Below are 13,955 nucleotides of genomic sequence, written 5' to 3'. Positions count from 1 at the left end.
AGAAATAGCTATATTTTGTTTGGCAGTAATGTTACTCAGAGTTTCCCCCAATGCGCAGTAATTAATCCTCAGGCAATTAAATTGTAGAAAAGATAGAACTTACAGTTTATTCAAGTAGATTCCATTCATAGCAATATCTTGGAGCAGAAAGAAAGAGTCCAAGTCTAAAGAATCACTTCCCCTAGTACCATGGCCACCTTGCACAGCATCAAGGCTGGATGTGGGTATGTGGATGAGGCCTTCATGGCAGGAGCTCAAAAAATACATCCTTCCTCTTTGGAAAGCCATGAGGCAACATGGAAGAATCTTCCAAAGGAAACAGAGATAGAAGAGGAGCCAGGAAGCATGCCCACCTGAGACAAAGAGAGGAAACTTGCCTATCAAGAGAGTAACATAGAGAGATGCAGCGCCCCCCAATGTCCAAGGCATGCTGAGTCACCTATTTCAGTGTAACCTAAAGAAGAGTGGCCTTCTGGGAAATTGCCTTCTTTTCTTTAGAGCCAGTTTGGTGTAGTGGTTAAGAGCGTGGGACTCTAATCTGGAGAGTCGGGTTTGATTCCCCACTCCTCCACTTGAAGCCAGCTGGGTGACCTTGGGCTAGTCACAGTTCTCTGGAGCTCTCTCAGCCCCACCCACCTCACAGGGTGTTTTGTTGTGGGGATAATAATGACATACTTTGTAAACCACTCTGAGTAGGCATTCAGTTGTCCTGAAGGGTGGTATATAAATCAAATGTTGTTGTTGTTGTTGTTATTCTGTGCCTCCCTGTACTTTGACTGAATCTTTTGTGTCCTCTCAGACCTTGTTATACATGCCTTCTTTACCCTACTAGGGCTAGTAGTATGGGCAGTTGGCACAGGTAGGTTTTTTAAAAAAAACTCTCCCTGAACTCCTCATAATGGTCACTTTCTAAATCTAAAAAAAAAAAATGTTAGGAGATACAGTTGCAGATTCCCCTATGTAGAGAAGCCTTCGGTGGTTAGGTGGCACAACACTTGCTAGCTCCAATGAGGGTCAGAAGACAAAAAACATCTGTCATCACTGCTGGGTGAGGTAAAACAAATTATTGAGAGCTGAGGAGAAAAACCACTTCTGTGAATGGATGGTGGCCATAGCAATCCATGTCAATACAGTACAATGCTGTTGGCTTGCGCTTTCCAGCACACAGGAGGGAACAGAAACTAGTAATCAGAGAGAATCAATAGGCTATTTGCAGCTTTCTTTCTGTCCTGGGACCAGTTTGAACGTTCTCCTCTAAAAGGTTTCTTTGCTCTATCACCTAAAGGGAATAATTCCAAGTAAGATACCAGACCTTTCCCCCCAAACACATTCCTGTCAAAGCACAAGAAAGTGACGCTTTGCTCTCTCCCATTCTTGCAGGAAATCCATGGCGCTACTTAAGAAAAGCAAACGACCAAGTCATCTTCAACCACCCCCTTCAAAATTCAAGCTACTTGAAAGGGAACGTTGGTGTCAGGGCTTGCCGCGGCTGCCGCTGGGCGTGGCACTGGGCGGTCTGCTCCTGACGTCACAGGGGGGCCAGGGACTCTGCAGGACCCTGCTCTGTGGAAGGAGGGGCGGTATACCTCACCCAGACTCCCTCTCAGTCCACTCGCTGGCCTGCTCAACCTGGCCTGCTTACCCTCTGTGTCCTCCATCTCCTCCTTCCAGAACTCTCCTCCAAGCCTCCTCCCTTGCATCCTACTGCTCTCATTCCACATCATCACTCCTCACTCACACCCACCACCTCAGAGCTCTTCCCAGCCACCCTTTATAGGGCTTCCTATCTCCACCCCGCCCTCCTTCCAGGCTTGTTCCCTCTCCTGACCGGGCCCAGCTGTGCGTTCCCCCAGGTGTTTCCCTCCAACCACTAATCCCTTCTGGGCTCCTTTGCCTAGCTGGCAGGGTGGGGTTGAGTGTGAGCCATCCCCAGCTGAGGGCTCCTTGGCCTTGCTCACGAGGGGCTGCCCCAGCCAGCCTCTGAGCTACTGAGCTTGCCTGGCCTTGCTCATGAGGAGCTGCTTTAGCCAGCTTCCGTGCTGCCTGCTTGGCAATGCTGGGCGGGGCTACCCATCTCCTCCCGCAGAATGCCTGTGGCAGCCCCCCCTGTAGAGGCTTGGCTTCTAGCAACTCCTGAGCCAGGCTGCTGTCTTCTAGCCCTGGCGTGGCCATGGGCTGTCTCAAGCTGCTGCAGCAGGGGTAGCTGGCTGGGCTGCCGGGATCAGCCACAGCTGCACCCTGTTGGCTGGCTACTGGGCTTCTCTGGCTGAGCTGATTAGGGAAGGTGGGCCCAGCTGCGGCCCCTTGGCTGGCTGCCCAGCTCTTCCCACAGAGTGCCCTCAGCAGCTCTACCCGGAGGGGCTGGCTTCTGAGCACCTCCTGAGTCAGGTTGCCATCTTCAAGCTGGGGTGGATGCTGGGGCATGGCTCTGAGTTGCTGTGGCTGCTTCTCCCCCTTTGCAGGTAAGGGACCTGCTTGGGCTGCTGCTGGGTCCCAATTCTTCCTGCCTCTGCCCTCTCCCTTTGGTGTAGGCAGGTTCTGGCCCTGGCTGCTGGCTGAGGTGGCAGGACTGCTGTCTCCTGGCTGCCTCCCCCTGCTTCCTCTTGTTGAGGCCGGGGGCTGTGCCTCAGACCCCGGACACACCTCCCCCCTTAGCCTGGATGCCACCTCCGGGGGGTCTGGCTCGAAGAGTCTCGACATAAAGTCTGCGTCCATGTGGTTGGCCCCCTGACGGTAGGTGATGGCAAATCGGTATGGCAGCAGGGACAGGTACCACCTCAGGACACGGGGGTTGTGCTCCTTCATGCGATGCATCCACTGGAGCGGTGCATGATCCGTCACCAGCGTAAAGGGGTTATTGGCCAGATAATATCTCAAAGCCCCCACGGCCCACTTGATGGCGAGGGCTTCTCTCTCGAGGGTGGCATACTTCTGCTCTGCTGGCTGGAGCTTGCGGCTTAAGAACAAGATGGGCACCCTCTCCCCGTCTCGCTCCTGCATCAAGACCGCCCCGAGGCCCGAGGCCGACGCGTCAGTTGCCAGGATGAAGGGCCTCTCAAAGTCGGGGTTCCAGAGCTTTGTGGTGTCTGACAGGGCGGTGCGTAAATCTTGGAAGGCAGCCGTCCGCTCTGGCGTCCAGCTGAGGCGACTAGAGCTGCCCTTCCTCAGGCAGTCTGTCAGGGGGGCTGCGCGGGATGCAAAATGGGGAATGAAGCGCCCGTAGTAGCCGAGGAGCCCCAGGAACCGCCTGAGCTGACGCTTGGTCTGAGGCTGGGGGACATCCCCGATGGAGGCCACCTTCTCAGGGGGAGGGCGGACCTGCCCACCCCCTATGACAAACCCCAGGTACTTGAGTTCTTGGAACCCCAAGTGGCTCTTCTTGGGGTTGGCCTTCAGCCCCGCCTTCTGGAGCGCGGTGAGGACTCTCTCCAGATGTTGCAGGTGGGTGGGCCAGTCGGGACTGAAGATGACGATGTCATCAATGTAAGCCATTGCGAAGTCCCGACAGTCCCCCAGGACTTGGTCCACCAGTCGCTGAAAGGTAGCCGCTGCCCCATGGAGGCCGAAGGGCATGCGGCGGAACTGGAAGAGGCCCCGGGGGGTGGCAAAGGCTGTCTTTTCCTTGTCCTCGGGGCGAACTGGCACCTGCCAGTACCCTTTTGTTAGGTCGAGGGCGGATAGGTACTGTGCGGGCCCCAACTGCCCCACCAGAACATCCGCCCGGGGCATGGGGTACGCGTCGAACTTGGCCACCTTGTTCAGCTCGCGGTAGTCGACGCAGAACCGAGTCGACCCGTCTGGCTTCGGCACCAACACGATGGGGCTGCGCCATTCACTTCGGGACGGTTCAATCACCCCCAGGCGCAGCATTTCCTCCGTCTCCCGATCCACCGCCTCCCACTGCTTCCGGGGGATGGGTCGCCAGGTTGCCCGTGCAGATTGCCCCGGCTGGGTGGGGATGGCATGGTGCACCAGGTTCGTGACTCCAGGGCGTCTTGAAAAGACCCCGGGCACTTGGTTCCACAGGACCTGTAGCTGGGCCTTCTGTGCAGAGTTGAGTTGTGGATCCACCTTCGGCTCCTCGAACTCCGGGGCGTCAGCGGTCCATGGCAGCTCGCTGTCTGGGAGGTCTAAGGGGTCTTCAGCCAAGGCGCACCCGTCCTCTGGCCGCTCATGCCACCGCTTGAGCAGGTTCACGTGCAGGGTTCTCCGTCGGCGTCGGCCTGGCCCGCACTGCAGCTCATAGGTGGTGGGGCCCAGCACCCTCCGAATTTGGTAAGGGCCCCTCCACGGGTCCCCCTCCTCCCGTGGGAACACCGAGTGGTGTACCAGGACCTTCTCTCCGACCTGGAAGGTCCTCATCCTTGCGCCCCGGTCGTAGGCCGCCTTCTGCTTTGTCTGGGCGTGGGTCAGCTGGCGGTTGGCCTCGGCCTGGGACTGCTGCACCCGCTCACGGAGCTGGCTCATGTACTCCGGTATAGGGGGAGCAGGGCTGCTGGTGCGGGGACCCCACCGTTCCGCCAGCCGAGAGAGCATCCCCCGCGGCTTGCGCCCGTACAGCAGTTCGAAGGGGCTAAAGCCGGTGGACGCCTGCGGGGTCTCCCTAAGGGCGAACATGAGGGGGTCGATGTATAGGTCCCACTGTCGAGGCTTGTCCCGTGTCATCTTCCTCAAGGCTTCCTTGACGGTCTGGTTCAAACGCTCTGCCAAACCGTCGGTCCGAGGGTGGTATGCCGAGGTGAATACCTGCCGGATCCCCAAATTCTGGCAGAGCTGACGCATGGCTTTGGCCCGGAACGGCCCCCCCCGGTCTGTCAAGATTTCATCAGGCAGTCCCACCATGGCAAAAAGCTTGGACAGGGCTCGTATCATCCCCGGGGTCTGCATCGTCTTAAGCGGGATGACCTCAGGGAATCGTGTAGCATAGTCCACGATCACCAGGGCAAAGCGGTGGCCCCGGGGCGTGCGTGGCAGTGGGCCGATAAAGTCCATCGCGATGCGTTGGAAGGGCGTCTCCATGACGGGCAGCGGGGAGAGGGGGGCCTTCGGTGGGCGCCGGGCTGCCACCCGCTGACAGGTGGGGCACGAGCGGCAGTGGGCCTTCACGTCCGCGTTCACGGAGGGCCAGAAGAACCGCTCGAGGATCTTCTTCAGGGTCTTGTGGTGCCCCAGATGCCCGGCCCAAGCGTGCTCATGGGCCGTGCGGAGGACTTCTGCCCGGTAAGCTGCTGGCACCAGTAGCTGGCGGATCTCTCCCTGGCCGTTTGGGGCACGGGCTAGGCGGACCCACACCCCTCCCTGCTTCTCAATGCGGGGAAGCCGTTGGGACCTCCGCTCATCCTGCACTCGGTCCTCCTCACGAGCTGCTGTCTCCCGCAAGCGCTGTAAGGACTCATCTGCCCCTTGGGCCTCGCAGAAGGGGCGGTCGGCCGGAGGTCCCGCTGGGTCCTTGGCCCGCGGGCCTGCCCCTGGCCTGGTAGAGGGACCCTCGTCTGGGTCGGGAGCCTCCTCCACTTGCAGCGCTGGGGCCACCTGTGGGTTTGCCAGTCCCTCGGCTGCCTCCCTAAGTAGCCTGGAGAACCCCGGGGCATCTCTCCCCAGCAGCATAGGGAGCGGTAAGTGGGCTACCTTGGCAACTTCCAGGCGGCGGAGCGCTCCCAGGTATTCCACTGTGATCCAGACCATAGGGTACGGCTGGGTGCGGCCCATCACGTCTGTCACTGGGACCCAGCGGTGCACTGGGGTGTCAGCTGGGATGAGTTGGGAACGAATTGCTGATACTGCACTCCCTGAGTCCAATAGGGCTTGTAGAGTCTGCCGTCCTATTCTCACGGTGGCGTACAGACCCTGCACCGCCTTGCCGGCTGGTGGGTTAATTTCCCACGCAAATGCGCATACCACTGGTGGGGTGGCTGCAGGGGTGCAGGCTTGTATCTGGTTCTCCACCGCCTGCACTAGCTCCACTTGAGCTGCTTGGAAGGTTGCCTCGAGCTTCCTCCACATCTCGTCCAGGTGTGCCTCTAGCCATGGTCTGAGCTGTACCGTGGCGTTGGGGTGCATCCCCTCGCCTGGCGCCTGCGTTGGAACGACCTTCCCCGTACGGGCCACCAACTTGTCAGGGCTTGCCGCGGCTGCCGCTGGGCGTGGCACTGGGCGGTCTGCTCCTGACGTCACAGGGGGGCCAGGGACTCTGCAGGACCCTGCTCTGTGGAAGGAGGGGCGGTATACCTCACCCAGACTCCCTCTCAGTCCACTCGCTGGCCTGCTCAACCTGGCCTGCTTACCCTCTGTGTCCTCCATCTCCTCCTTCCAGAACTCTCCTCCAAGCCTCCTCCCTTGCATCCTACTGCTCTCATTCCACATCATCACTCCTCACTCACACCCACCACCTCAGAGCTCTTCCCAGCCACCCTTTATAGGGCTTCCTATCTCCACCCCGCCCTCCTTCCAGGCTTGTTCCCTCTCCTGACCGGGCCCAGCTGTGCGTTCCCCCAGGTGTTTCCCTCCAACCACTAATCCCTTCTGGGCTCCTTTGCCTAGCTGGCAGGGTGGGGTTGAGTGTGAGCCATCCCCAGCTGAGGGCTCCTTGGCCTTGCTCACGAGGGGCTGCCCCAGCCAGCCTCTGAGCTACTGAGCTTGCCTGGCCTTGCTCATGAGGAGCTGCTTTAGCCAGCTTCCGTGCTGCCTGCTTGGCAATGCTGGGCGGGGCTACCCATCTCCTCCCGCAGAATGCCTGTGGCAGCCCCCCCTGTAGAGGCTTGGCTTCTAGCAACTCCTGAGCCAGGCTGCTGTCTTCTAGCCCTGGCGTGGCCATGGGCTGTCTCAAGCTGCTGCAGCAGGGGTAGCTGGCTGGGCTGCCGGGATCAGCCACAGCTGCACCCTGTTGGCTGGCTACTGGGCTTCTCTGGCTGAGCTGATTAGGGAAGGTGGGCCCAGCTGCGGCCCCTTGGCTGGCTGCCCAGCTCTTCCCACAGAGTGCCCTCAGCAGCTCTACCCGGAGGGGCTGGCTTCTGAGCACCTCCTGAGTCAGGTTGCCATCTTCAAGCTGGGGTGGATGCTGGGGCATGGCTCTGAGTTGCTGTGGCTGCTTCTCCCCCTTTGCAGGTAAGGGACCTGCTTGGGCTGCTGCTGGGTCCCAATTCTTCCTGCCTCTGCCCTCTCCCTTTGGTGTAGGCAGGTTCTGGCCCTGGCTGCTGGCTGAGGTGGCAGGACTGCTGTCTCCTGGCTGCCTCCCCCTGCTTCCTCTTGTTGAGGCCGGGGGCTGTGCCTCAGACCCCGGACAGTTGGTTCATTTTGGACGGTGTGGCTGTGGACAGGATAGCCAAAGACTACAACCATTCTTTGCCAAAGCTGGGCTCTGTTATTCCTCCTTATGATGCTCAGCGCGATCCACATGCAACTGCCTATTTTGCAAGCAAGCCTGTGCTTCCTTTACTCCAACAAATGGGACAGGTAAGTCCTAATGGGGAAAATGGGAGCCAGGACTCTGGTGCATTCCCGCAAGAGGGATATTGTCAAAGATGAATTGTACTGAGTCTTGTGTTTGCTGATATCCACGTAGTGCTGCATTTTACACGCTTCAGAGTGGATTGCTGCTCCAGATACAGCAATCCAACCAGGTATTTGGGTATCAGTGAGCAGTTCTTGGACTGGTGTTTCTTTCTCTAATCTTGAATATACCTGGTTTCTTCAACCTTATTTGGATAGAACCTTTTTCCTTTAAAATCCTTTCCAATTTACCATCTTTTTGAAGTTGCTATTTATTACTGGGTCTTGAAGAGCTCAGTTCTGTTGGGGATAACTTAATTTAGCTATTGACTGGTGGGGGAGGGAATAAATTGCATTGGGTGATGGGTACATTGGACAATAAGGATTTGAAAATACCTTGGAGCTGTGGGCGAAGGATGATTCCAGACTAGGCAGTTATAAATACTTAAAACCAGAGAGTCTTCCTCCTCCACCACCTGATAATCTATTGTTAAGCACCTACCATGCACTAAGCAATGCATCATGACAAGAATGAGTTTTATTCGAATCAGAATGTTGTAGACATATGAGGTACTTATTTTACTTACTTAAAAATATATGAGCAGAGCAGATTGGAAGCAAATATATTCCAAATGTGGTTTACTTGTGCTGAATAGAGTGATGATATTATTTCCTGAAGAGTCCTGCGGCACAGAGTGGTAAGCTAGCTCTGCTCACAACCTGAGTTCGATCCCGGCAGAAGCCAGGTTCACGTAGCCAGCTCAAGGTTGACTCAGCCTTCCAGCCTTCCGAGATCGATAAAATGAGTACCCAGTTTCCTGGGGGTAAAGTGTAGATGACTGGGGAAGGTAATGGCAAACCACCCTGTAACAAAAAGTCTGCCAAGAAAACTACCTTTACCTATTACTTCCTGAATCTTGGGAAGTGTGCTTCTGTTGGGGACACCCAAAAGTAGCTTTGCCTTTTGTGTGTGTGGATGTGTGTGTGTGTCTAAATGACCTGTGTGAATAATAAGGAAAATACCTGTGCTTAGGATGATCTAAACTACTTATCTTGCATCAAATTTCCAAAGGGAGCAGATGTGCGTAGGCCCCTCCCTCCTGCAACCTCTGGGTCCAGCTAAACTCACAGTTCATTTGACTCTCTTTCTTCCTTTTCTCTCCAGATTCAAATATATTTAAACTGTTTCTGTGACCCTCCTTTTAGCTATGATCAGTGTGACATTCCAAAGACAGGGATTTCCAGGCCATTAAGGAAAACACCCCCAGTTGTTCAAGGACATCATCAGGTCTCTGGCTAGCCATTAATCCATCAGGCAAAGCCATAAGGATATTAAAACAGCAACATTTATAAGAATATAACTGAGGTTTTTAAAAGGCCAGAAAGCCAGTGTGACCCAATGCCTCCCTCCATTTCCCTGGCTGGAAATCTGGCATCACATTCAACAGGACCTAAGTATGCATCATAATGCAGAGGTGAGTCTGGAAAACACTTAAATGCCAGCTGTGCATGTGGGGGTCTCTTGCAGGATGAGGTCAAAGTGGCTTTTGCATCAGGCTTGGCTGGGTGCAAGAGACCCTCTGCCCTGGCCTCCCTGTGTGGCCTGAAGCTCCTCAAGTGAAAAAAATAGACTCATGCTGACTTCAGTGGGTTATTCTGAGGATGAATGCAGTAAAGATTGTGAATCAACTGGGATGTGTTAAAATGCTGCATGAACAACAGGGCACTTTTAAGTTCCATTGATTGTAGCAGGAGATTTAAGCCCATGCTGAAGTATTCCAGTTAAAATCAAGGGGATATAAATGAGCTCAATTTTGGCAGGACTGGGCCTAAAGCTAGTGCTATAGTTTTGCATCTCTTCAGAAACTTTGCAAGTCCCCTTGTGTGTCATTCAAGCAAGGCCAAAGAACTAAAACAGCAAAATCAGTAAAACTGTATAATCTTTTTACTATGCACTTACTTTACTATACTTTTTCTTTTAAATAAAATTCTTTATAAAAAAAAAAGAACTAAAACAAATTACCATTTTCTCCTTCAGAAGCAGCATGGCCGGGGGGGGGGGGCAGTCATTTTGGCTGCAGAGGGAGAGGGGAGGGGAGAAAAGTATGTTCCATGGGTGGAAATCCATGGAAACACACCACTGGATCCCAAGTGGAGGAAAGAGGGAGGGAGGGAGGGAGCTGTGTGTTTTCTTGAAGGTGAGTTAAAAGAGTAATCCAAATAGGATGCTTTAAAATCCACAGGCAAACAGACGGCTGTCAAGTTATGAACGACTCGTGCAACATTTCCAGCACAGAGGAGATGCAGCTCTTTATTTGTTGAACAGAAACAAAGCAGGATCAGGTACTCGGCAAAAAAAAAAGCCTCTTAGAGAAGGGCATTGGTTCTTGGGGGGTGAACTCCAAGTGGGCAGTCATGTTAGTCTGTAGAAAGAGAGTAAGACAGGAGTCCAGGGGCACCTTAAAAGACTAGCCAAATGTATTTCACCAAAAGTTTTTCATAATGCCTCTTATGAAATATGTTCTGACTCGCAAAAGCTTGTGCTGGACTAGTTCCCACCGAGATGATCAGACTAGTGACTAGGTTGAATTACTTCAGATTGCACGTGCAAGAAAGAAAGAAGGAAAAGCCCTGTGCACAGAAAATTAGTGTGACTGTGGGAAAACTAGTGTAGAACTCTTCTTCCTGCCGTCTAGTTTTCTACATGGAGAGAATTATTTTGCAGGGAGGAATGGTCTTTCAGGGGGGGCCCCCGTTTGCAGACCTCAGGGACACAGCCCAGGAACAGCAGGGCCGCATATTCACAGTAAGAAGCCCACATCTCTCTCCTAAGTTGTCCTGACTATAGGTGGTCCAGGTAGCCTGATCTTGTTAGATCTTAGACCCTAAATAGGGTCAGTTCTGGTCGGTAATTGGATGAGAGACCACCAATATATATTTCTTATTTTTATTAGCAAATTTGTCTTCTCTTGCCTCCACACAAGGGTCCTTGGCCCTTCTAGATGATTCATTTCCCACAATCAGCGGAAAGTGGAATTATTGCTAATCATCCAGTGACTCGTAACATTGCATTATATCTTTGTTAAAATCCTGCAACGCCCCATTCCATATAGCAAAATCCTAATTATGTTTACTCAGTAGCACATCCCCATTGGTGTAGTTTCCTCTTGGCTACACTACAATTCATTAACCGTTTCCAGGGCAATTGTAGACAGCTCTGAAGTTTTTTAATTTTGGTTTCATTTTTTAAAAAAAACTGATGTAAATTGCTTTCTCTCACTATTGCACAATGGATGGAACTGAAACCTATAAGCACTTACCAACTTTGATGTGGATCCCCACTGACTTTCCTGGACACCCTCAGCTGTTCTCTCAAATCGAGAAGCAGCAGCAACCTTTCCCCTCCTGGTTATAAGTACACTCCGGCACTCTATTTATTTAGTATATTTTTATCTTGCCTTTCCTTCAAGGAGTTCAAGGTGGCATTCCTCTGTTTTCTAGAGAGAATTTGAACCTGAGTTCCCATTTCTAGTCTAACTATCTATACCAGTGGTCCCAACATGCTGACCATGGGTGCCGTGGCACCCACTAAGTGTTTTTTAAAAGTGGGCACGCCAGGTGAGGCTTTTGACCAGCAAGGCTTCTGATTGGCCTCTGAAGATTCAATTGGTTCTGTAGATTTCAAAAAATGTTGCTTTGGCGGCAGCTTCAAAATATAACACAAGGATCTTCACTGTGTGACTGACGGTAAGCTGCAGCAGTCATTTTGTGGCTGGTTCCACCTTCTGTAGCAAAGGTTTTGTGGCAGTGAATTTGTGGCTGTGTCCACCATGCTGTGCCAAACTTCCAAAGGTGCCTGCAGGCTCAAAAAGGATGGTGACTCCTGATCTAACCACTACACACCACTGGCTCTCTCTGTCATTTTCTCAGTCCTGCCTTCCTCTCCTTTACCCATAACCTAATGCTAGAGCGCTAGTGCTTGCTTTTCTTCCTGGGAAGGAAGGCAGACAAGCTGGAGGGTTTCCATGGCAGCAGGGTTAAGTGGGGGGAGCTACAGTCATATCTAGCACAGTCACAGTACTAGGGGGCAGGAGGGAAGATCAGGCCTCTTCTTCCTGGGCACTCCCTCCCCCAAACTCAGCCATTGCCGCTGCTGGAAGCTGAGGGTGTTTTTTAATCATTTTTTTTGTCTGTATTACTTTTAAAAAATAGAGAACAGTTCCTTAATGGGAAGGGGATGAGGCAGTGACTGAAAGCGGGACTTCTCCAACTGCCTCACCACTTCTCTACCAAGTGAATCAACAGCACTTTGCTAGCCCACATTGGCACAGCTAGTGTTCAAACCAGAAAAAACCACCACAAACCAACACTTTAAAAAGATAGAAGGAGAGCCGGGAAAACACTGGACTGAAAAGTCTTGTAACATCATCTGGATTTGCTGTCATACAGATGAATGAATGATGTCAATTTTGGAGAAAAGGTTCACAGTGGAACAACTCTGAGAACTGAGTAGTTCTAACAGAACAAATTGCAGAAATGACATTGGGCCACCCAATCCTATGCATCCATCCATTTATGATTTTATAGTGAAAAAAACAGGGCACAGCCCTGTTCATGTTAAGAACTTAAACAAGTAACTACTGTGTCCTTGTTCCGCTTCCATTGACTTCAGTAAGTTTGGCATAAGAGCTTCCCACTGGATTGTTCCTTAAGCTGGGGAACAATGTATAAACTTCACTATTGGAAGCTGAAATTAAACATGATTAGCTGCTGTTATACATTTTTTCTAGCAATGAAGGGAAGCTTTGTGTGATGAGACGCTATCTGTTTCATTTTGTACAAGAATTGACATCTTCTATCTAAAGGTACACATTAATAAGCTAATGCTAATCACAAATTACACAGTTTGCACCACATTTGCATCCATGTATAATGTACCCTTTGTTTTTTTAAAAGTGGATTCATCTAAACTTGGTCTGTATGGGTGTTTTCCCCAGGTCATTCTGCGGCACAGGTGAGTGGGCATCAACTGTTTCTCAGCTCAAATAAACCTGTGCTTGGCTATAACGGAGCCTACGGCTACCGAAGGAACACACCCTCTCTGCGCAGGCAACCCTCGTCATTTGGGAGCGTCACCAACTTGCCCCTTCATTAGCTATTTTCCACCAGGGCTCTCCCCCTCTGCAAGTAACCCACCCGAATACAAAGCAAATTTGTGCTGGATGCAGTGAGAATTTTGATCAGCAATAATGATGGACAAATTAATATTGTGGGATTTTTCTCATGTATATATTATGGTATGGCTTCATAACAGAGCTCCTTGGTCACATCGGGATGGGTGGGTGGGTCAGATTTTAGCAGATACTTCCCACTAACAACATGATTGGAGAAACTATTAGCTAGTGTGATGGAAGTCCACTGCATGAAACATGAGGGCTTCCTTGTTTCTGAAGCGGGCTCAACCATGCTAACCCTATGAGTATGAAAAACCAACCATGCTCTTGGGCTATGCAGAACTTTGGGCAGACAGGTCAGTGAAATCCAGACATGCAGCACCAGGATCTCTGGCTGATTCCATTACTTTGTTCCAGTGGTTTTGTTTAAGCAATGGTCAGATTTATGTTTGAAAGTTGCCAGGTAATTTCTAGCAGGGTCAATTCTTGAGCTGTCAGATCAGACAAAGGTGATGTCCCTTTTCACTTGGAGCAAATAAAGCACTTCAAGGGTTATGCAAAACCATTGTAAACGCCAAAGCAACCTTGTCCTAGGCCTTTCATTTCGTCTTCAAGGCTTGCAAAACATTCCATTGAAAATCTACACATGCCTCTTCTCCAATTAATGGTCAGCGCTGAGATTGTGGGGCGTATCAAACAATGTTATTGGCTCCCTCTCACTTCTGTATTTCAAGGTGAAAATGCACTTCCAGTTCAATTCAGACTTAAATATGCTCACATCCAGCAATACTGTGGGTATAGGTATGCCTAAATTTTGCTTTGCTTTTAGGTTGTGATCTTTCTAGGAATAAATATAATGGACAACTGAAGATCTATGCGAATGTCCTAAACGCACACCGATCTCATGAGATCAGGGAATAAACAGGGTTAACATACCTGTAACTTATGTTCATCGAGTTCTTCTGTGCTGACACACATGGGGACTGCGCAGGCGCAGGCCAGCCGCCGGAGAATTTTCTAGAGCTTCCATGGCTCCGAAGGGGCCGTTTGTCGCGCGCCTCAGCAACCGTCTTCCCGCCCAAACGGTCACGTGCTCCTCCAGCGACCAACGGCCCCTTCCCTCAGTTCTTCATTGCCGCCGCTTGACCAACACACTTAGCCGTAACACCTTAAAACACATCAGATTCAGTTACAGCCACCACATCTTTGTGCATTGGAATTCACAGCGGGGTAGGAGGGAGGGTTGTGTGTCAGCACAGAAGAACTCGATGAACATAAGTTACAGGTATGTTA

The 13,955-nt window shown here is 51.9% G+C and overlaps 1 protein-coding gene across 1 annotated transcript; it reads left to right on the top strand.

Annotated features, from left to right (window-relative positions):
• Positions 1–1,175: 1,175 nt before the first annotated feature.
• On the top strand, positions 1,176–12,939 carry LOC129337686 (uncharacterized protein C17orf98-like). The gene is made up of 5 exons (XM_054991592.1): positions 1,176–1,261; positions 1,381–1,472; positions 7,289–7,452; positions 9,732–9,831; positions 12,486–12,939. The coding sequence occupies exons 2-5, from the start codon at positions 1,388–1,390 to the stop codon at positions 12,641–12,643; spliced, it is 507 nt and encodes a 168-aa protein (XP_054847567.1). The 5' UTR covers positions 1,176–1,261; positions 1,381–1,387; the 3' UTR covers positions 12,644–12,939.
• Positions 12,940–13,955: the final 1,016 nt, after the last annotated feature.

Source organism: Eublepharis macularius, chromosome 11 (assembly GCF_028583425.1).
Source record: "Eublepharis macularius isolate TG4126 chromosome 11, MPM_Emac_v1.0, whole genome shotgun sequence".
Classification (NCBI taxonomy): domain Eukaryota; kingdom Metazoa; phylum Chordata; class Lepidosauria; order Squamata; family Eublepharidae; genus Eublepharis; species Eublepharis macularius.
The sequence above is the reverse complement of the archived record's forward strand: the minus strand, read 5'-3'. Positions and strand labels throughout refer to the sequence as shown.

What these genes read in the sequence shown, in the direction of transcription:
- LOC129337686 (XM_054991592.1), top strand. Translation starts at nt 1,388, where the DNA reads ATGGCGCTACTTAAGAAAAGCAAACGACCAAGTCATCTTCAACCACCC. An exon ending in TACTCCAACAAATGGGACAG is followed by an intron (nt 7,453 to 9,731) that starts GTAAGTCCTAAT and finishes TAAAATCCACAG; the next exon opens with GCAAACAGACGGCTGTCAAG. An exon ending in CAGAAACAAAGCAGGATCAG is followed by an intron (nt 9,832 to 12,485) that starts GTACTCGGCAAA and finishes TGTTTTCCCCAG; the next exon opens with GTCATTCTGCGGCACAGGTG.